At 50.4% G+C, this 22,894-nt stretch overlaps 2 protein-coding genes across 4 annotated transcripts in view; one reads left to right on the top strand and one right to left on the bottom strand.

Annotated features, from left to right (window-relative positions):
• The window catches only part of PPARGC1B (PPARG coactivator 1 beta), a 120,583-nt gene extending 100,347 nt beyond the window's left edge, over window positions 1-20,236 (top strand). For both annotated transcript variants that reach the window (XM_027545978.1, XM_027545977.1), the window contains 6 exons: window positions 228-301; window positions 1,477-2,260; window positions 5,351-5,426; window positions 7,871-7,992; window positions 11,425-11,579; window positions 12,722-20,236. In XM_027545978.1, coding sequence (XP_027401779.1) covers window positions 228-301; window positions 1,477-2,260; window positions 5,351-5,426; window positions 7,871-7,992; window positions 11,425-11,579; window positions 12,722-12,822 — 1,312 coding nt within the window. In that variant the 3' untranslated portion in view covers window positions 12,823-20,236. The remainder of the gene's footprint in view (window positions 1-227; window positions 302-1,476; window positions 2,261-5,350; window positions 5,427-7,870; window positions 7,993-11,424; window positions 11,580-12,721) is intronic.
• PDE6A (phosphodiesterase 6A) overlaps window positions 19,939-22,894 on the bottom strand; it is a 124,848-nt gene continuing 121,892 nt past the window's right edge. For both annotated transcript variants that reach the window (XM_027545981.1, XM_027545980.1), the window contains exons 21-22: window positions 22,006-22,153; window positions 19,939-21,598 (exon numbers count right to left, since the gene is read on the bottom strand). In XM_027545981.1, the coding sequence (XP_027401782.1) occupies window positions 21,525-21,598; window positions 22,006-22,153 (222 nt within the window). In that variant the 3' untranslated portion in view covers window positions 19,939-21,524. The remainder of the gene's footprint in view (window positions 21,599-22,005; window positions 22,154-22,894) is intronic.

Raw genomic sequence — 22,894 nt, 5'->3', positions numbered from 1 at the left:
TGATTATCCTGTCTCCACTGCCCTCAGATTTCTCTTGTGTCTCCTAAAAGCTGTATAGCTTTGAATTCCTCTAACAGCCAGGATGGGGATTCTCCTGCAAATTCTCCCCAGGCCTCACTTTCGTGGGCTGCAATAGCAGGATCTGTCACGCTGTGCCCTTGCCCTCCTGGCATGCTCGGGGAGGTGGAACCTGCTGCTGACTGGCGTCTTTCCGTCCCGTCCTCCAGCCCCACCGGTGACCCTCCTTTTGGCAAGAAGAGCTTCGAGCAGACCTTGGCGGTAGAGCTCTGTGGCACGGCAGGTAAGCTAGGGGCTCAATGGGGAGGTGCCCTTGGGGAGGAAGCACCTCAGGGAGTAAGGGGGTACCCCAACAAGCCCTCCTTGCCACCACTGCACAGGCTACGCTGGATCTTGAGATTCCCATTGAGAGAGTTATAAGGAGAGTCAGGATCCAGGCTCAGCTGTTTGGCTACCGACAGTTGGCACATGACCTGATGTTAAAAAAAAAAAAGAGAGAGACGTATGAGACACGTATCTTCCCCTGAAGCAGCCCGCAGTCCTATGTGGGAACCAGACTCACACCATGACAAGTATTGTTTGATACGGGCTTGTTCCAAAGACCTTGCAAGAGCTCTGGGAACATAGAGGAAGGGACGGTATGGGGAGGGGCAGGATGAGGCCTGAGAAGATGCAAGGGTACCCAGAGCAGCAGGCATTTTAGCTGCGTTTGCAGGGTGATAGAAGTGGAGGAGACAAAAACAAGACAGAAGGGTATTCTTGGGAGCAGAATTGGCATGAGCACAAAGGCACAGAAAAGCGGAGGTACAGGTGCATTGGAGGAGACCGGCCACATGGTGGTGCTGTGGGGCAGAACTGGGGGCCAGGCAAGAGCAAACATCAAAGGCTAAAAGGAATGTCGGGCTGAAGGGGTTCATGCAGTTCCTCAAGGCTCCAGGAGCCCCAGAAAGGAAGAGATCGCTGGCATTTTGGCAAGTTCCCTCTGGTACCCGGGTGAGGGTGAAGGCTGAGGTCAGTTTCAGGACCCCCTAAGGTCACTGTGGTGGTCAAATCCAGATGGGAGGTTTTGGCCTGTGGTACCTGCCACCTCTGTACCCTGGGAGACTTCAGAGGTATTTGGGATGACCATTTGGGAGGGCTTGTGGAATGATGGAATGTGGAGCAGGAAGCAGGAAGAGAGATCTCAGATAACGTGGAGGCTTCTGTGAGGCTACAGAAGGGATGGCAAATGGATTTCATCACATGCCAGCTCCGAAAAACTGTTGACGGACTGTATAAGATGGAGCCCCAGGCTCCGTCCAGGCTCAGTCAGCAGCGCAGTGATCGATTAGCGATGCCTGCCTTCCACTGGGTCTGGGGAGTGGTGACACGCATGCTGTTTCTCTGCCCTCCCAAAGGAGGGTTTCAGTGCTCCTTGGAGAAATGATCTGTCTCACATTTTTCCTCTTGCTTGGGTAGGACTCACTCCGCCCACCACGCCTCCATACAAGCCCACAGAGGAAGACCCCTTCAAGCCAGACATCAAGCACAGCCCAGGCAAAGATAGAGCTCCCACCCCAGAGGGTCCCCAGCTTGGGGCCACCGCCGAGGCTGCCCACAAGCTGCCAAAGAAGCACCCAGAGCGGAGCGAGCTCCTGTCCCACCTGAGGCATACCCCAGCCCAGCCAGCCTCCCAGGCTGGTCAGAAGCGCCCCTTCTCCTGTTCCTTCGGTGACCATGACTACTGCCAGGTGCTGAAGCCAGACGGCGCCCTGCAGAGGAAGGTGCTGAGGTCCTGGGAGCCGTCTGGGGCCCACCTGAAGGACTGGCCCCAGCCAGGGGCCCCACGGGCTGAGGCTCAGGCCGCTGGCAGGGAAGAAGACGGAAGCTGTGATGTTGGTGCCCCCACCAAAGACAGCACGCTGCTGAGAGACCATGAGATCCGTGCCAGCCTCACTAAGCACTTTGGGCTTCTAGAGACAGCCTTGGAGGATGAAGACCTGGCCTCCTGCAAGAGCCCCGAGTATGACACTGTCTTTGAAGACAGCAGCAGCAGCAGTAGCGAGAGCACCTTCCTCCTGGAGGAGGAGGAGGAGGACGACGATGAAGAAGAGGACTCGGGGGTCAGCCCCCCTCGCTCTGACCACTGCCCCTACCAGAGCCCACCCAGCAAGGCCAGTCGGCGGCTCTGTCCCCGCAGCCGCTCCAGCTCTGGCTCCTCATCCTGCCGCTCCCGGTCACCAGCCACACGGAGGAACTTCAGGTATGGATGGGTGGGTGGCCTTAGGATGGAAGGTGGGCAGCTGAGCACCTCCAGTTCTGAGGTGTCAGGGGAGAGAGGAGCCCTGAGACCAGGGCCACAGCTTCCTGTGTGGCCTGTGTCCTGGTCAGAGGCCCTGGAGGTGGACTCCTTGGGGAGTTATGGGCAAGTCCTGAAGCCAAGCGAAGCCTGCCGTGTGGTCCAGTGAGGAGTGGTCCAGATCGCCTGGCCTCAGGGGAGGAAGAAAACGCACTTTCTGGCCTTTTGTGACCTTATTCGTCTGTTTCTGCTTTTATATTTGTAAAATGGGTAGGTTTTTGTGTAAACATATACAGTTGACCTTTGAATAAGGTGAGGGTTAGGGACACCAATCCTCCACACAGTCAAAAATTGTGTATAACTTATAGTCGGCTCTCCTCATCCAAGGTAACTCTGTCTGCAGATTCAGCAACTTCTGACAGTGTGGTATTTACTACTGAAAAAAACCCCAGTGTTGGTGGACCCTCAGAGTTCAAACCTGTGTTGTTCAAGGGTCAACACATCCATACAGTGTAATACCTATGTGACATTTACTTGTAAAACAAAGATTAGCATAATTCTAACTTGTGTTCTAAAAAAACACCAAAAACCCGGCTTTAAAACAGTGATAAGGTTTATTCCCATTTCTCGGTGCTGCAGAGTTGTGCAATCTTCCGGCAGTCAGCCACCGGGTGGGAGAGCTTTTTTCCTTCGCACTGAGATGACATGTCATGAGCGTTTGCTTATACCGTCTTTGCTCACTGAACTGGACGGTAGAAGGAGCTGTTCCAGAATTCTGTGGACCGCAGGGCAGAAAGAATGGAAGTCTGGCATCTTTTGGTGGAGACAGGTTTCTTCTCTTCCCTAATGACAGCAGGATCTGGCTCTTTGGAGGGTAGGCCTTAGGAGCGTGGGTGCAGGTCCCAAACTCTCTGCTCGAGATGCACCTGAGTGACCACCAGATGGCGCTCCTGGGTTCAGAGCAGTGCAGCAAGCCTGATCCTGGGGAGGCTTCCTTACCAAGCTGGTGGCTGGGCCCCGCCTCCTGAGCCTCAGGTTTTGTAGGTCGCGGGTGGGGGTGGAGAATTTCATTTCTAACAAGTTCCGGCGTAATGATGACATTGCTAGAGCGCTATACTCTGAGAAACAGAATTCAGGTAGTAGAAAGATAACTTTAGAAAAATTCCTCTTTATATTTTCTTATCTCTACTGGTGGCTCTTAATTGAAAATCTGATGAAAACAAAGCTTCCTTTCCCCATTAAAATGTATGCAGACAACTAATTGGGTATTGGATTTTAGGGGACTTCTGGACCACCCCCCCGCCCCGGCCCAGACACTAATGTGCTGAAGCCCTGGACTATCTGAAATAAACTATTTAAAATAAACTCATTTTGAGCAATTTCTCTAAAAGCCTGTCTATGTAATAAGCCAGAACAGTTAGTCAGAGCCATCTTCTGTCAGACCTCTCTGAGCCCCCCTTTCAGCTCTGTTCTCCTTTCCCCAGCGGGTCACTTTGAGCTAGTCTGCCTGTGTTCATGTTAGCTGGTTTCTTCTGCAGTGTCCGTTCAGAAGCTACTAAGGTTCTTCTGTTGAAGCACATCCCCCAAGGCCAGAGCTGGAGCTTCTTGGCTTCCTTCCCTTCCTGGCCTGTTCAGGCCCTTCACCCATGGGCTTGGCACAAGAGTCAGGGGCCTCTCTCAATCACCACAGTTTCTCCTTTTCCTCTTTCTCACTTTTGGGCTAAGTTCAGGCTGGCTTTCACTGGAGAAAGTTAATTGGTTAACTTGGTTCCTGCTCAGCTGCCTGGCAGAGCTTGATGGCTGGTCAGTTGGATAAACTAGTCATCAGCCTTCTCCAGACCAGCATTTCTCTACTTTTGCTTCTGCTACCAAACATCAATCAACAGGAAGGCTTTGAGCTGGTTTAACAAGCCCTATAGCACCTTCAAGTCACTCTCAGCTCTTCATGGGGGAAGACTTCCAATGCTGCTGCAAGTGGATAATGATACTCTTATTATATAGCACTTTAAAGTTTGAAAGTCACATCCCTTTCTATTACCCTCTTTGAGCTTCACAGAGGCACTTGAGGGAATCTCAAGTGCTTTTCAACCCCATTTTATAGATGAGGAAACTGAGGCTCAAAGAGGTTCAATAGAAAAATATAGCCAGCAAGTACCAAGCCATTCCAGGGCTAAGCATGTACAGGTATGTTCTGATTTGATCCTCCCAAATGGCTGAGGAGGCAAATACAATTGATTCTCCTTAGTTTACAGATGAAGAACTGGCTTAAGTAGCCGGTCCCGGGTCACCAGCAGAGAGGTAGTAGAATCAGCATTGGAATACTAGCTGACTCTGGAGCCCCTGCTCTCATTCTCTGCTGTGTTCCCAAGGATGCACACGGTGTGTGGCAGAGTTGGCACTCAACCCCCTCTTACATGCTGAGCTCCTTCCCCTCCATCAGCCTGGCCACTGGGAAGAGAGGGCATTGTGCAGACAGGTGCCTGGGAGGACGCAGGCGTGCGGCATCCAGGGGTTTCTCCAGCTGAGTAGCCCACTGGCTGCCTGGGGTGTGGGGGCTGTGATGGCCAAGGTTGCTGCCTGGCCAGACAGCAAAAGTGGAGGGGGAGCCATGGGTCTAGAATCAGCAGACCTCCCCCTGGCTCTGGCTTCCCCACTTCTTAGCTTTGGGGAAAATTTCATCTTGAACCTGAGCCTTAAGATTTTCATCTGAAAAATGGGGAAGCATGAGACCTCAGAGGATTTTTTTTTATCAGGTCAAATACCATAATGAAGCGAAAGGGTCTTTCCACCCCCAGCAGCATAGAAAGGTTCACAGGGATTATGGTTAGCAGTGTGGAAGGCGCGTGTCAATCACATGTTCAGACCCACATGTGGCCCTGGGCGCTCACCGCTGAGACAGAGAGCTGGGCTCCCTCTCCCAGTCCTACCTTCACTGATGAACGAGTCCTAACAAAGCTGAAGAAACATCACTCGCCTCCTGGAGCAAGTCCTCCTCCCGCCCCACTGTGGTCCCTGCTAAGAGTGAGTGAGTCTGCTTTGCTTGTTCACTGACAGATGTGAGAGCAGAGGGTCGTGTTCAGACGGAACGCCAAGCGTCCGGCATGCCAGGAAGCGGCGGGAAAAGGCCATTGTAAGTGACTTGGGGCCCCAGAGCCCGGAGTGAACGGGGACAAGCAGGGGCATCAGGAAGTGTGGGGGCTTCAGAGACCCGAAGTGCTTTGAAGTCATCTGGCCTACAGGAGATAGTTGTATTTCTCTCATTTACTAAAGCATAAGGGTCATCAAAGGGCATCAAAGGTGGCACGTGCAAAATGCAGCCAAGGGACTGGTCTGGGAGTGGGGTGGGGTGGTGTGCCATTGGTGAGGATTTAGGGCTCAGTATCAGAGGCTCGACAGGGCCCAGGGGGTGAGCACTGATGAGGGAGCAGAGCCAGCCCTGCTTCCACTTCTGTGTGACCTTGAGCAACTTCCTTGAGCCTCAGTTTACTCATCTGTATATAGGGTCCCCTGGTGTGATCTGGGCTACAGGACCAAGAGAGCCTGTCTCTTCCTCCCTGCCCGACTCTCTAGTCCTCTCCCAGAGTTAGTCCAGAGGCCCAGGCTGTGCCTGGTGGACCTGTTGCAGAGCACCATGCGGGGAAAAGTCATTAGGAAGCTGGAGTCACTGCCCTTATATCATTAGAAAGGAGGGAAGGGAAGGTAAGACAGAAGCACAGACAGACTCTCACTGGATTTCCATACACCCACACCCCGCCCCCACGCACCCCGCCCCCACGCACCCCCCCTACCCCCAACACCCGACAACGTGGTACTTCAGGGCAGGGCATGCTCGAGGTGTGCATACCCCGGAGGTGTGCTCACAGCTATCTGCAAGCAGGTACTTAAAACCACATGGAGCAACTTCCTGGGATCCTTGTGTGACCGCTCAGTAGTTGTGGCATGCCTGGCCCTGTTCTAGGTGCTGGATGGCAGCAGTGAATGAGACAAACAAGGTCTCCACTCCTATGGTTGGGCCAGAAGGGAGAGAGAGACGACAGACTCATAAGCAAAGCAATAAACACTGTAATTACAGATTGGGAGGTGCACTGTGAAATTAATCACGCCACGACTAAGATGTCTGAAACAAATCATGTTTTGACTTGTGGGGAGGGTTTATTTACATGGTCGTCTGGGAGGGGCATCTTCAGAGAGCTAGGCCCCAAGGGATGGAAGAAGCCATCCAAGCAAAGGTTCAGGAGGACGGGGGGCAGAGGCTGGAAAGAGCCTTGTGAGTTCAAGGTCCTGGAGGAGGCAGGTGGTGGGAGGAGAGAGGGGGTGGGCAGGGGGTGGTTGCATTCTTACACGGAGCTGAACTGGGCCACCTTGGGGGACAAATCTAATGCCTGTGACTACAGCAGTGCTCTCTCTGGACCGCCACCCTCTGAGGTGCATGGCTGGAGAATCGCTGGCCTTACCCTGTTCCGGAGAAACCCTGTCTAGACCAGACCCTGGTGGTCTTGCCCACCAGGAGCACAGCTGGAGTTTCTCCAGCAAATCAAAGGCACTCTTCCGATGGTCATGCCTTTAACTGGATCCAGTCACTAGATGATGGTGGGGCGTTGGGGGAGGTCCCAACCAGGCTTCCATGATGCACCCCCTCTGCTGGGCAGGTCTAGGGGCCTGGCTCCTAAAGGTGACCGGTGTCTACATCAGTTCAGTTCGGTTCAGGTCAGCCGCTCAGTTGTGTCCGACTCTTTGCAACCCCATGAATCGCAGCACGCCAGGCCTCCCTGTCCATCACCAACTCCCAGAGTTCACCCAGACCCACGTCCATCGAGTCAGTGATGCCATCCAGCCATCTCATCCTCTGTCGTCCCCTTCTCCTCCTGCCCCCAATCCCTCCCAGCATCAGAGTCTTTTCCAATGAGTCAACTCTTCGCATGAGGTGGCCAAAGTACTGGAGTTTCAGCTTTAGCATCATTCCTTCCAAAGAAATCCCAGGGCTGATCTCCTTCAGAATGGACTGGTTGGATCTCCTTGCAGTCCAAGGGACCCTCAAGAGTCTTCTCCAACACCACAGTTCAAAAGCATCAATTCTTCGGCGCTTACCCTGGCAAAACCAAAGCTAACGGTGGCTCCACATCCTTATGCCCCGGTCCCACGGTTGTCTTCCCCACCACTCTGACCTGTAGCGACCTGGCCGCCAGTGCTCGCCCTCTAGCATCCTCAGCACCTCCCCCAGTGCCAGAAGAAGTCAGGCTCCAAACAAATACAGAAGCTACCCAGTGTGCAGGTACATTAGTAGCAGTGACTCCCTCTCCTGTCTCCGCCCAGTCTCTGTTCATTCCCTTCAAGCACGCAGTCGCTTCCTTTCGGGCCACCTCCCATCCGATGCTTAACAGCCCCCTCCTCCCATAAGGCAGGTCCTCTGGGATAGCGACTGTCACTGTCCTGTCTCTGACTCCAGTCCCAGCTGGTGTCGCTTGCTCAGCCGGGTAACATGGACTGGGGATGAGGACTCTGTGGGAGCCCGCCATCTGGGGGGCTCTAGGAAACCACCCGAATGACAGGTCCCTCTGTGTCCCCCTCGGGCAGGGCGAAGGCCGCGTGGTGTACGTTCGAAACCTGTCCAGTGACATGAGCTCGCGAGAGCTGAAGAGGCGCTTCGAAGTGTTTGGCGAGATTGTGGAGTGCCAGGTGCTCACGAGAAGCAAGAGGTGAGTCAGGCTCTCACAGAGGAGGGGAGTTAGGGGTGTGCAGAGGTCCCCATTCAGGGCTCACCACATGAAGGTGCCCAAGAAGACTTCCAGGACAAACCTACCCTTAGGTACAGGAGAAGGGGGGACCAGTAACAATTGTGCAGCCCAGGAATCGCCGCAAACATGTACTGATATTCTGCTAAAGTGCGAGGCAACGTTCATGCATTGTCTCACGTCGGTTTTCCAACTTGCGTATGACACATGCAGCCTTACTGTTTCTATTGCTTTCCTTTCTGGATGGCACAGATAAGTCAACTGAGCAGCTAGTTAGTGGTAGAGCCAAATCTGCAGCCCATGTGTCAGCTTCTGGTTTTCCATCCTAGAGCTGGTATGGGGCTGGCAAAAGCCCATGGTGGCTGAAGACACACTTGCATTGCACTCTTGGCTGCAAACGCCATGTTATTCCATCCCTCCGTTCCTCTGCAGCTGCAGCCCTGTGTCCCAGTCACCCAGGGAAGCAGTGCTTCATCTCTCGGGAGATCTGTAAGAATAGGTTGCATATAAACGCACAACTTAGGTGTCAAAACTTCGTCAGATTTGAAATAATTCTGAAGTATCTCCTGTTATTACTTGCAAACTGAGTTATTAAGGTTTTAAAATTCTAATTTAATAATGACTTTTAAAAACTTCAGTGAGAAAATAGTTTCTACATAAGAATCATTACACATCTCACATCCCTTATGGTGGCTATGGAAAAGTAACAAATGAGGATGTGGAGAGACTGGAATCCTTGTGCACTATGGGTTGGAATGTAGTGGGTTGGCCAAAAAGTTCATTTGGGTTTTTCCAACCGATGTTATGGAAACCCAAACGAGCCAATAAAAGGTGCAACCACTATGGAAAATAGTATGGGGGTTCCTCATAAAATGAACCATAAAATTACCATTTGACCCAGCCATTCCTCTTCTGGGTATATAATCAGAAGAATTGAAAGCAGGATCTTGAAGAGGTATTTGCACATACATGTTCATAACACTGGTATTCACAATATCCAAGAGCTGACAACAACTGAAGAAGAATGGATCAGCAAGAAGTGTATGCGTGCCGTATGATATTAGTCTTGAAAGGACGGGAATCAGTCCTGTCACATGCTACAGCATACATGGGCCTTGAGGACATTATGCTGGGTGAAACCAGCCAGTCACCAAAGGACGCATACTGTGTGATTCCACTCACATGAGGATCTAAAGGAGTTAAACTCATAGACAGGGAAAGCAGAATGGTGGTGGCCAGGGGCTGGGAGAAGAGGATATAAGGCATTGTTGTTTAATGGGTTCAAAGTTTCAGTTTTGCGAGATGAAAAATTTCTAGAGATCCATCTTACAACAGTGTAAGTTAACACAGTGTGGCCCTAGTGGTAAAGAATCCACCTGCCAGTGCAGGAGACGTAAGGGACATGGGTTCAAACCCTGGGTTGGGAAGATCTGCTGGAGTAGGGAATGACAGCCCAGTCCAGTGTTCTTGCCTGGAAAATCCCATGAGCAGAGGAGCCTGGTGGGCTACAGTCCATAGCGTCAACACGACTGAAGCAACTTAGCATGCATGTATATACTTAACACAACTGAACCCCCCATACACTGAAAAATAATAAAGGTAGTAAATTTTATGATATGTATTTTTGTCATAATTTGTTGTAAAAAGTCATGACACAAATTAAACTGTTTACGTTCTGTGCAGTCTTCAGGATATCCCATGAAGGTAGCATGTAAAAACAAAGCAAGCAAATTAATCTCTAAGTAGACAGTGCAATTTGTTAAGATTTAAAAAGTACTCAGGAGTCTCTGGAGAAGGCGATGGCACCCCACTCCAGTACTCTTGCCTGGAAAATCCCATGGACGGAGGAGCCTGGTGGGCTGCAGTCCCTGGGGTCGCTAAGAGTCGGACACGACTGAGCGACTTCACTTTCACTTTTCACTTTCATGCATTGGAGAACGAAATGGCAACCCACTCCAGCGTTCTTGCCTGGAGAATCCCAGGGACGGGGGAGCCTGGTGGGCTGCCGTCTATGGGGTCACACAGAGTCGGACATGACTGATGCGACTTAGCAGCAGCTGCAGGAGTCTCAGATATTTAAAGTCAGAGGGTTCCAGCCTTGGCCTTGTTCAGAGAGGTGTCAGGAAACGAAATTCAGTCAAGTGTTTGTGAGGCACTCTACCTGTGCTGAGTGGTAGGATGGTGCTGTCCTTGAGGAGTCTGAGTAGCAGACCGATAGATCAGGATTCATTTGATTGTGGAACTGATGAGTGTAGATCTGACTTTAGGTCCCCCTCACGCTGGCATTCTTCTCAGGCAGGCTTCCCTCATGCTAGCAGAGTGGTTACCTCCAGCCGTAAGCATATCTCCTACCCAGGGAAGCAGGAGTTCCAGCAAAGATATGGCATGGAATCTTTGGGGTTCTGTTTTGGGTGACAGGTTCATGCTTGAACAATCACTACGGCCAAGGAGGGTCACTGTCTTGTGTCTTACCCTGGTGCCCTGAGCCCAGCTGAGCACCGGGTGGTATTGTCAGAGGGCAGGGAGAGAATGCTGAATAGGCAGGCGTGAAGGAGGAGGTGTATATGCAATATCAGCGATGTTAGGGAAGGTGAAGGACAGGTTAACAGCCAAAGAAGTGGCGGCTGAGGGGCTTCCCTGGTGGTCTACGGGTTAAGAATCCACCTTCCAATGCAGAGGACATGCATTCAGTCCCTGGTCGGGGAACTAAGATCCCATAGACCATGGGGCAACTAAGCCTGTGTGCCACGACTAGAGACCCTATGTGCAGCTAGAGAAGCCGCATGCCATGACTACTGAGCCCGTGTGCTCTAGAGCCCACGTGCTGCAAGAAGAGAAGCCCGAGTGCCACAACTAGAGAAAGCCCACGCACTGCAACGAAGATTCAGCACAGCCTAAATAAATACATGAATATTTAATTTAAAAAAAGAAGAAGAAGAAGTGACAGCTGAGGCTGACTTTGAAGGGTGTGGAATGGTAGGATGGAGCGTAGGTGTGGCTGATCCTGAAAAATGGGGATCGTGAAGGAAATAGAGAGGACCATGAAGAGCCTCAGATTTCACGGCAGGGAGCCTGGGTTTGAGTCCCTGCTCTGCTCCCTGTCTTTGGGCAAATCCTGAACTCAGAGCCTGTTCCTCGTCCCAGAGGGAGAGATGACAGCAGTTCCTGGTCACAGGGGGTCTGAGAGCACGTGAGGCGATGGGTGGTGGCCAGCACTTATTAGTGCTTTATTGCCAACCCAGTGACCGTCATCATGTCTATCGGGGAGCCGTGCGACACAGTCATGAGCCATTGACTCATGACTCATGGTTTCCCGCCCCTCACTGGGTAGCAGGTGGTCTGACAGTGTCCACCAGGCTGGCCCAGTGACACGCTCCCCCTTTCCTCTCCTTCCAGAGGCGAGAAGTATGGCTTCATCACCTACCGGAGTTCTGAGCACGCTGCCCTGTCCCTGAGGAATGGCACCGCCCTGAGGAAGCGCAGCGAGCCCTCCTTCCAGCTGAGCTACGGGGGGCTCCGGCACTTCTGCTGGCCCCGCTATACTGACTATGGTGAGTAAGCAGGCCCTGTGCATCCCGCTCATACCCAAAGCTCTGGGGCAGTGACCTCCTTTATTGAAACCTAAAGCCCCCTCTGGACACGGCTCCCATGCCCAGGCTGCCCTGTCATCGTTGCTTAGTCGTTGAGTCGTGTCCAACTCTTTGTGACCCCATGGAGTATAGCCCACCAGGCTCTCTGTCCATGAGGCTTCCCAGGCAGGGATACTGGAGTGAGTTGCCATTTCCTTCTCTGGGGGATTGTCCTGACCCAGGGATTGAACTGGTGTCTCCTGCATTGGCAGGCAGATTCTTTACCCCTGAGCCATGGGGGAAGACCAGGCTCCCCCATGCTGGTGGGAATAACTGGGCAGCCACTTGGCCTGGAGGCTGTCCTCTTGTTTTCCTTCTGGCCTGTGGTCCATCTTGCCCTATGCCAGGACTGGTACCAAAGAGATGAAGCCTCTCGTGGTCTCTTGGAAGGTCCAGTCTCGTGCTCGCAGCCAGGTGGCAGAACCACGGCTGCCGTCTCTTTGACCTCACAGGGTCGGCAGCCGCCCTGCCATCCATGGTGGCCCTGACAGGCAGCAGCCTTGTCCATTAACTGGGTCACAGTGAAACAATATTGTCACCATGCCCTCACCATCTGGGGCCAAGTTGGTGAAGAAGGACAAGAGTTTGTGGTAGGCCAGAGTCTGCTGCAGCCTCCATAGTGCAGATCTGAGTGTCAGGAGACCCCGGAGGCACCCCACCAGGCAGTGCTCCCGACTTTGTGTCCCCCGTGGGGACCCAGTTCCCCAGCCACGCAGTGAGGACATCGTAGTTGTCTGCCTTATGTGACTTCTGCACTGGTTTCCTAAAGGGCAAGAAACCATTAGGGGAAGTAAAATTAGAGGCTTTGGAGCGGGAAAGGAGCCCTGGGGGGAGGGCTCTGGTTCAGGCATCCCCAGCCTGCAACCAGGGCAGCCGAGCCCCCAGGACACCACCCACATGGCAGAGGTGGCCCGGAGGAGCGCAGAGCCACTGCCCACTGCTCTCTGGAACCTCAGGCTACCTCCGCTCCGTGGGGCTGACCCTGGTGGCAGATGTTCTGATTGGCAGGCTTTCTGAATCGCTCACTGCCTTCCCCTCTCACTGACTCCTCCACCCTCGCCCAGATTCTAATTCAGAAGAGGCCCTGCCTGCGTCAGTGAAAACCAAGTACGAAGCCATGGATTTTGACAGCTTACTGAAGGAGGCCCAGCAGAGCCTGCACTGATAACAGCCTTAACCTTCGAGGAATACCTCAATACCTCAGACAAGGCCCTTCCAAAATGTTTACGTTTTCAAAGAAATTAAGTATATGAGAAGGAGAGAGAGCGAGCGCGTGAGAGAGAGAGAGAGACTCGGAACTGCTGTCCTTTTAAAAAAAAATCAATGTTTACATTGAACAAAGCTGCTTCTGTCTGTGAGTTTCCATGGTGTTGATGTTCCATTGCCACATTAGTGTCCTCGCTTCCGACGGTTGTCCTGGGTGTGCACCAGATGCTTGGTCTGGCACCCACCTCCCCTTCCTCCCCGACCGACGTCCCCTCGTAGACGTGCAGCTGTGTTCACCATACCATTTCTCGTCTGTAGTGTGTGATGATGAAATTGTTACTCGTGAATAGAATCAGGATTATAAACTCACTTCTAATTGAAGAAAAAAAGTATATCCTTAAAATAATGTATTTATGGCTCAGATGTCCTGTGCCTGGGATTATTGTATTGCTTCCTTGATTTTGTTAACTATGCACTGTCATGAGGTGTTTGCCACTGACCTGCACTGCTCCCTTTACCAGAATGCCCCAGAAGTGCTGGCGGCCGGAAGCCTGGTTACCAGGGAGGAGTGGCATGCAGCCACCATCAGGAGCGATGGAGAGAGGGCCTGTTTCTGGGCCTGTTCTGCCAAGCGCTGCCTTGTCTCTCATTGAGCAAGCTGGGGTTCGTTTACAGTCGGTGCCCAGCTCACACTTAGAGTTTGTGCCTGGATATGAGTGCGCAGATCCCCTCAGACCTTGGAAAGAAGGTGGGGTGAGCTGCATTATTCCTGTTTTCCAGGTGAGGCCAGCAGTGCCCTAGGAGGCAAAATGACTTGCCCAGGATTTCACGACCTGTGAGACTATAGTGGCCCAGCCCAGGCCCCTCCTCCTGCCTTAGCTAGGGTAAAGAGGCAAAGTTGCAAGGACTGGTAGAAGTGGGTTCAACTGAAAAGTACAACAGTCTAGGCGCCTCCGGGCTCATTTTGGGGGGCAAGTTGGCAGCTCCCTTGTCAATATCGGGCAAGTTCAGGCTTTGGCACCAGTCTTGATCCAAGGGGTCCTGAGGTGTGCTTACACCTGTGGACACGCCATCAGAGCTTCAGGGACACACCTGGAGTGATACAGAGAGGTGATCTGGGAGCAGTCACCCTTTTGGGGCCAGCTACCACCTCATCCTCCTTCAGCTTGACTTCCCTTTTCTTCACCTGTGAAGTTGTTTGGGCAGCAGGGGTAATAGGGAGCAGGAGGGGATGTGAGGCATGGGGATAGAGAAGACAATCTCCAATCTCCTTTCCAACTTAGAAAACATTCTCATTGGGTTTTATTTTAAACTTTGTGTTCTTGAGCGGTATCAAAGCCATGTCCACCTTGGATGTTCAGGAGGTGCCTTGGGGGCCATTTGTGAGGGGGAGCGTGGCTAGGCAGGGTAAGAGCGCATTGCTTCAGCTTCAGACAGAGTGGCTCCAACTTGGTCTTTTTCACACATCAGAGTTCCTTGGGGAGTTTTTGTATTTGAAAGAAAAAAGATCCTGCTGCTTAAAAAAGTTTGACTTGGCTCATTTAACTAAACAAAGTGATATAATCTATTACTAATGCCAAGCCTTGTTCTTTGGCAATTGGTAGTTATGGGCTTTGGGTTTTCTATTTATGTTCTTAAGATTATAAAATACCTCAGTAGTTTAACTGGGCCAATAAACCTCTCCTGAGAGGTGAGCATACTTCAAGCCCACAGAGAAGGTTGGAGGAGACTGGCACTGGAAGAAGCAGGGAATCTGAGTTCCTGTGTATCAGGTCACTTCACCTCTCTGGACCCCAGTTTTCTTTTATGTGAAATGGACCAAGGAGGAGAATTAGGCAGGCTGATCTCTAAGGTCCCTGCCAGCTCTGACAGCTGTGGCTTCTAAGGTGGTATCTAGCAAGTACATGGCACATGGGCCACTATTCCCACATCCTTGGCCAGTTGCAGACATAACTAGTTGAGCACTGCACTCATGTTCTTTGAACTTGGTCATGTTCAACAATCCTCATCACAGTGCTCTGAGCAGTCATGACTAGTTGATCAGAGTTTAACCTATCTGACATCCTGGTGTAATCTTTGAAAGTTTTCTGTCATACAGAACCCCGTGGTGGCCCGGTTTCATGCTGGCCCATCCCTCTCTGTCGTGTCCTGATCTATGAGAGAAAATTGCCCTTAAGCCATTCCTTGGCACAGGACTCCCAGTACTACTCTGACACAATCCCGCTTGGAGGTGGGGGCCAAGAGGAATAGTGGACAGGAATATGTTTGGAGAAGGCAGGGTTTATAAGGATAGACCAGAAAGGAGACTTTCCATGGCACGAGTCTGAACATTATAAATTCCCTTTATAGCTGTTCACTGCCTAGCACACAGTAGGCACACAGTAAATTGTTATGGGATGGGATGGAATGGAATGGAATAGAATTTAAATCCACCTGATGCCTCCCCTAACTCCTGATTTGCACTAACAAGTAAACTGAAATTTCATCCTGTGGAAAAAATAGAAAGGAACTATACATTCAGAGTGGAGAGAGCTGCGTTGAGTACTGGCTTTGCCAAGAATTAACTCTGTGACTTAAATAAGTCAGAGTCCCTTCCTCTCCCTAAGTCTCTGTGCTAGGAGGGGTTGGACTAGAAGATCTCTAAGCCTCTCCTGTTTGCTTCTTCCCTGATTGCACTAGACCAGGGGTTCTACCATGGGCAGGTGGTACCTTAGGGTGAAAAAATGCAGATTTTTAGTGAAAGACAAGTGTCTTCCCTCTACTGGGTCAGCAGAAGCCACCCTTTCACTTCAGATTAATACAAGGCACTTGAAGGTGGTCAGACGCTGGCCCTTGAGCAGAGATTTGAGTTTAGTCCTGGTACATGATATGCTTAAGGTTGGGGCTGGGGCCTGCGGATGGGAGAGGGTGTCTGCCGAGGGCATCAAGCAGTTTCTTCTCACCATCCCATACGTAAAAGGATACAAGTTCTAAAGGTGACCAACCCTGCAGACAACCTCCATCCGAAGACTCATTCGGTGCTGTGTATTATTTACCAAGGAGATTCCAAGGTCTCTCCAGGAAAACCAGTCAACCTTGGTCTCTTTCCTACCAAATTAAGGAGTCCCCCAGAGGGAGCAGCTGCCACTGGCAACCATCTCACTGTAGCTGTGTCCTAGTATCTGCTCTCCGTCATGTTCACGTGTGATTGCCATGCAAGCTTACAGTAGACTGTGTTGGTAGCCGCCCACACAAGGCAGGTTGTACTGTCTATCTCTGTGCCGTGCTGGTGTTTTCCAAATATGTTCCATCTAAATACTAAGTGGAATTCTTCCATCTCCTTCCTCAGTCGGTACAAGGCTGAATCAGAATCCTCGCTCTCGGGGGCTCTGGTTAATGAAGGAAAATGCATCAAAGAGGTAAAGAATATGAGTGGATGGAGTGCAGCTAAGGCCCTGACCCTCTTCTCCCCATCACACCTTGACCCCCAGTCAGAACACTGCTTTGAGGTATCAATACAAAGCACCAGCCAGGTGTCTGCAGCTGCTGTGAGCTCTCATAGCCCTGTGTGTGGAATGTGCTCAGGAGAGAGGTGGGGCTTTGGGAGCTCCAGGGTGGGAAGAGGAAGGGGTGGGGGATGCTCTGAACTGCAAAGACTCAGTACTCAGGTCCTTATGTGGGAAGAGATGCAATAAGAAATCTGTCTCGCCTAAAGCCTGTATTGATGTTTGGAGAGCGATTTCTTCTAGGCGTATGCAGTATGCACGCTGAGGGGACAGGGACAGCATGACAGTGCAGCCCTTCTGCATGGACAGCTTGAAACCCAATCCCAGGCCTTGGGTTCAGTTGCAATGACAGCCGAGCCCCCAGCTAGAGTGATGGGATGTCCCAGCTGTGAAGCAGAATCAACTCCAAAGGATTTGTTGATCTGACTCACTCATGTCGAAACTGCAGTCTTTTCTTACCGTTTGTGATTTAGCAATTGTCCTCAGACATGACCAAGGAAAGAAGTTGAATGTATAGTAGCAAATAAAGTGAACCTAATGGTTTCAATGGCCAAAGAAGAGGGATCCTTCCCATTGGGGCAGAAGGAAACCGGTTAGTGCTTATGTGCAATATGTTTAATCTGGGCCCCACGTCCCTGAGACGTTTGCACACATAGATAGGCTCCAGAACTGTCTGCTGAGTCCAGGGGTACAGGGTAAATGGAGGGAGAGCTCGGGAGCTGGGAAACCTTTGTGCATAGAGATGCCCTTGGCTCAAAACAGACATAGAGCGGAGGGCCCCTGGGAGCCGGCTGTAGAATGCCCAGGAAGCAGGCAGAGGCTGACTTTGCATTAAACCAATAAAAGTACTTTGAGAAACCCATGACACTAAGCCTGGCTCCATGTTTCTACACTGGCAAACATGGATCTCCCTGGGCGATGTGAGGTCGTCTCCTAGGCATTGGGACAGGGGGCCAGGAAAGGGGCTGGTGAGGGAGGAAGGCGGAGATGCCTTCATAGACATCAGCTGAGGGAGAGCCCATCCTAGGGCCAGTCCTAAAAATGGAGCAATGCTTTTTGATCTGGTACCTATTTTTGTAAAAAAAAAAAAAAATGAAGACAGTGCAGCCAATTGAAATGGGTTTGCAGAGCAAGTCACTTACCTATAAGCCATCTAAAAGTGAGAAACCCAATGTTTCTTACTTGCTATGTGATCTTGGGCCTCTGTTTCCTCCTTTACAGATGGGAATGAGTATTGGATGGGCTGAGCACTAAAGTCCCTTTCACCTCTGATGGGCTAAGATTCCCATCCTGGAGCACCGGGAAGCCATCATTAACTCATGAAACCAATTCCATTCTCTGGCTGTGCCCAGCTCATGTTCAGGGTGAGAGTTCTCTGCAAGGTTACCAACTAGCAGGGAATTCAAATCCACATGGTCCTGGCCGAGTTACCTTATATGAGGAGGCCAGCTCCCCAGGACAGATCTAAGCCATAGTTTCTGGTGGGGATGGTGAGAAGTTAAACCCCAGTTTGGCTGGGTGGTGATGTCAGATCTCATATTAGCTTTGTCATCGTCCCCACCAAACAGCTTTCAATCTGAATGTTGTGACCTCTTGGCTGTTTCTCTCTTGCTGTCAGGCAATACTAGCAATACACTTGTTTTTGCAAAACAGCTTAACTTAGGTACTTTTCACACATTTGTTTCAAATGATTGTAAAACATACGGGGCAACAGGAGGCACGGATCACACTGCATATGTTTAGGGCAGCTTTGGTTTTTTGTTTCTTTAAGGGTGTAGCAGTGGTAGCTGAGGCTCTGAGATTTTGTGGGGCAGATTTGCAGAAAACTCCGTTTCATCAGAATGCCTTGCACATTCAGAAGCAGCACAGAAATCCAACTGCCCAAACTGGGGGCTCGGAGAATAGGGTTTTGTAGGTGGTCAGTCCCAGGGCTGTTCAATAATGCCTCCAAAAGGTGTTTTATAGCCAGGACCCCCTCTGTGCTGTATGTTTTGTCAAAGGATCCTCCAGATCTCCACTTTGCCAGCCTCGCTCATGGGTGACTTTTGAAGGGATTGGTCAGCTTCCACCTCAGCACTTTGCCTTATCAATGTCTAGTCGCCATCTAGTGGCCGAAGACTGTATCCACCAGCTACCCAGATAGAAGGCAAATAAAGCCTTTCGACCACTTTGCAGTCCAACACCAATGTTGGGAATGAAATGCAAGGACATGAGCGAACTGTCTGTGTGTTTAGAGCCCAGTGTAACACCAGTCAGAAGCCCCAGAAGCAACCACTCAGACTGAAAAATACACTAGCTCTCCTGAGGGCAGCGGAAACATGAGTGGACCTGGCCCAAGTGCCAAGGAGGGGTTTACTGTAACTGCAATACTGGCAGCCCAGCTGCTGACCTTGTTAAGTGAACCTCTGCTAGGTGGCCCCCACTGGACCCTCAGGACAAGCAGAGAGGTTGTGCGTGAGGATTCTGTGGGGGGCCTGGCCGTGGCCTTTGATATGGTCTACCGAATAGCCAAACAGCTTTTGTTTGCTTGTTTTGTATTTTGTATTTAAAAATCTTGTCAAATGTTTTTGTGTTAGGAATAAAAAGTCATAAACTACTCCCAACTTTGTTTCTTGAGGAATGTTCTGATTCCAACAGAAAGAGGTTGGAAATCTCAAGGGGTGTGTGGTCAGGGTGGTCAGTGGACCAGGGAAGTGGACCACTTGGATTTCCAAATGGTTTCAGTGGAAGATGACCATCCAGAAGTCTGACTTGGGGCATTCTGCTCCGGAAATTCACACCCACCCACCCCCTTCACCTCCGTGTGCTGCGATACTAGCATTAGCATTGGCTTGGAGCATCTGCTTCTTCCAGAGGTGGCTGCTAATGTTGAAACCAACCCAAGATTCCTCCCCCCACCCACCCCAGGTTTCTAAAGAGATGATGTCTGTAGCTAGCCTTAATTGACTGGGCAAGGTGGTCCCTATGGTCCCTTCCAGCATTTCCAAATCTTGGACTCAAATCCTTTTCTCTTGGTGTGATCATGCAGCCTAGAGAATTCTGAGCAATAGAAAGCCAGGGCTTTCCCCGGCTCTGTAACAGGGTCAAACCAGGGAATGGCTCACCTTGTGAGGTTTGGGTATCCCCAGGGGTACTACCGTAGGGGGCATTATTTATTAGGAAGCTCAACAAGGTAACTACAGCCTGGGGTGCGTGAGTGCAAGGCTGTGTGTGTGTGTGTGTCTGCACGTGTGCACACCTATGTTTGTGTGTGTGTGTGTGTGTGTGTGTGTGTGGAATTACATTGATGCATTTCTTGAGAAAGGTGCAAGAATTTCACCTACACAGAGGGACACATCTGCTTTGTTATTTATAATAGAAAGCTAAATTTTAATTTTTTAAAGGACACTGCTAATGATTGAGAATCGAGTTTTTAGTTTTGCTATTTTTTTTAATTGGTAGAGGATTTTTTATATATTTTTTCCATTTTGTTGGGTTGTGTCCTTATTTATATAAATACTTTATCCGTGAGAGGCAAGGAAGAAAACTTCTTTGCTTTTAATTATTGTGGTTGTCATCGTCCCTATTTTATTTCTGGTGTGATTTATCTGTTTTACCTTCTAAATGAGAAAATGTTTTCCTGTATTTGTACATTGTCAGATTCTATAGTTTCATAGATAATTTAACCAAATTGCTCTATGTATTATTATTCTGTGAGTATAAAGTTCTATTTTAATGTCTGTAAATACTTCAGAACTGGCTTCTTTTCTCAAACTCCACTGTGGAGTTATTGTTTACATCACAAAAACTGTAGAATCTCTATGCTCATGTACTGTAAATAGTGAAGTGATCTGCTTATAAATAAACTTAACAAATACACTATGGAGATTAAAAAGAAAATACCACCCACAGCTCTGCCCAGGTGTGTCTTTCTTTATTGAGTCCTGTGTGCTTGTTGAGTGTTGCTCTGGCTACTAAGGAGGAAAAGGCTTCTAGTTTCAGGGTCATCTCTTGAGAGAAGACCTCAGCCTAGGGTGCCTCTCCAAAATACTTTTCATGGATCACAAGGAACCATTCAGACTTGCGTCCCATAACATTGTTCCATTACCAACTTTTTGCCAGTATGACTTACAAAGCTATACCACCTTCTGAACGAGGACTCCCTTGTTTTGGTATATCTGCTTTTCCACACAAACACACTACATATATGTGCTAAAAGAGATATTTTGACATTATGGTTTCAGGCAAAGACACTTGCCAGTTGACAACTCTGAAATAGTCTCTGAACAGAGAATATGGAAAAGAGACTTGAATTGTGTACCATATTTGGGTGAACTTGAAACATTTTCCTGTGCTTACTTACTCCCAATGAGAGCAGTGAAGAGTGGCATCTTCCAGGACCTTTCACCTTGGATGTGTGTGTTATTGCTGAGAACTTGTCCTGGGTTGAGCCAAGATGGCCAGGCCTTACCTGGCATGGATCTGTCATAGGCTGCAGGCCACCACCCTCAGGCAAACTCTCCCTGAGGATGAGGTAATCCCGAAGGGACTGAGACTGAGGGCTGTCTGTTGACAGCGCTCATCACTGCTGAGACCACGGTCTTCAGTAAAGGGTCTGGGCAGCTCATCGCAGTATCCACCACAACTGGGTATTAGGGGTTCATGTGTGGCATGCGATCATGATGTGATTATGTTTGAAAACACCCATTCATCTTTAAAGATGCGTAATGGAGGAGTCAATGATATGCCTGGAATTTGTTTTTAAATATTTCAGCTAAGAAAAAAAGAAAACTCTAAAAGGACAGATGAAGCAAATGCAGCAAAAATCCTGATGTTAGAATCTGCATGATGGGTAGGAGTCAATTCATTGTGTAATTCTCTACTTTTGTGAATGATTGCATATTTGTGTACTATAAAATGAAAGTATAAGAACACAAAAGATTCTAGGTAAGCAGGTGAGTCTGGCACTAATGTTTGAGTCTGTGAAAGCTAAAATGTTGGTTGTCATTCAATAAAAAGTTCTCACAGCTGAAAAAGAGGCTTGAAAGCCACTAGGAAAGATGTAAACTAAATTCTCTTTCAGTTTTCAAACCCCACAACTCTGACTTCTCGAGCAGGTGGCGTATGGTTTCCCACTGGCCTGGGTGCTCTCGTCGGTGAAGGGTGGGGCCGGCCTGGGCCCTGGGTCCTCGCTCTGCTATTGGACGCAGCAAGACTTGGATGCAGGCCCGCCCCCAGGTTGCTTTCCGCCGTGTTGACTTCCTGCGGCTGCTGTGATCAGACAGGAAAGACAACACACCAGGTGAGAGGAGGCTGCAGCGGGCTTTCCCTCTGACCTTGTTTGGACCAGGAGTTGCAAACTCAAGGGCTTTTGGAGGTCCTACATCCACCCCTTTCTTATTGGACTTTGTCCTACTCTGGTCAGGGGCAGTTGGGGAGGATTAGAGGGGAGGCTCCTTTGCTGGGACCCTCAATCTTGGGAACCAGGCTGTGCCACTGCTAATGGTGTGATTTGACCACGACACTTCACCTCTGCGTGCCTCTGTGCTCTCATATGTAGAATGGGGGCAATTGGGTTGTGGAGTGGCCTGAATGGGCCTACGTGTGTAAGGCTCTGTGGTCGTGAGCACCCAGTGTGTGTGGGGTTGGGACCCCCCCATCCTCCCCCTTCCACAAACCTTGGTTGGCTGCCTGCTGTTTCTGCTTCTCCTCCTCCAGCCCCTTCATCTTGGTCTCATACTCATCAGCAAGCGCTTTCCACTCCTTGCGGTTGTTGGTAATCCCATCCAGCATGGGAGTGATCTCCTCGTGGAAACGGGAGAATTCCTGCAAGAGACAGAGCCTCTGGCACAGGCACAGAGCCCTGGGATCCGGTCTCCGGGCAGGGCGCAGTGTGTCATGCCCTCACTGGAGTGAGCGTCCCCAGGGGGTGGCCGCTTCCATCACCCAGTGCTGTTGGAGACGACACTGTAGGGCCCTCAGTCACAAGGTCCCATACCTCACTTGCGTAATACCCTCCTGTGGCACCACCTGGCTTTCAGGATGGAACACTAACTCCACAAGGCTCCCAGACCCAGTGGTCTTCCTCGTCACCAACTGGAACCCTCCGGACATTCCAGATCTCTGTCTGGGCCTCACACCAGCTCGTTGCTTTGCTGGAACTCTCTAACTTCCCCCTCTTTTCCCTTGAGGGCTCTACTCAGACATCACTTCCCCTCGGAAGCCTCTTCTGATCCCCAAGGTAAGTCGAGTCCTCTATTAGCAGCTCTCCAAACCTTACATTCCCACATCACATTTCACTGTAGTGACTCCCTCTGCTAGTCTGCCTCCGGATCTGTGCACTGGGGAGGCAGGCACATCTCTGCTCATTCACTGGGGTGACCTTGGCCCAATACAAGGTCTGGGGCACAAAGATGCGACAAGGATTCTAAAGGTCTCTTAGCCCTAGAATAAAAATAATGCCTTTAAGCACAGCGCGTGACAGTTTATGATGCTCTGTGTCTCCTTTGGTCCTCAGAAAACTGCCAGGTGGGACAATGAGACTCCTCACTCCTAGATTTTTGGGTG

This window comes from Bos indicus x Bos taurus, chromosome 7 (assembly GCF_003369695.1).
Source record: "Bos indicus x Bos taurus breed Angus x Brahman F1 hybrid chromosome 7, Bos_hybrid_MaternalHap_v2.0, whole genome shotgun sequence".
Lineage (NCBI taxonomy): Eukaryota > Metazoa > Chordata > Mammalia > Artiodactyla > Bovidae > Bos > Bos indicus x Bos taurus.
This window is presented reverse-complemented; position numbering and strand designations above follow the sequence as displayed.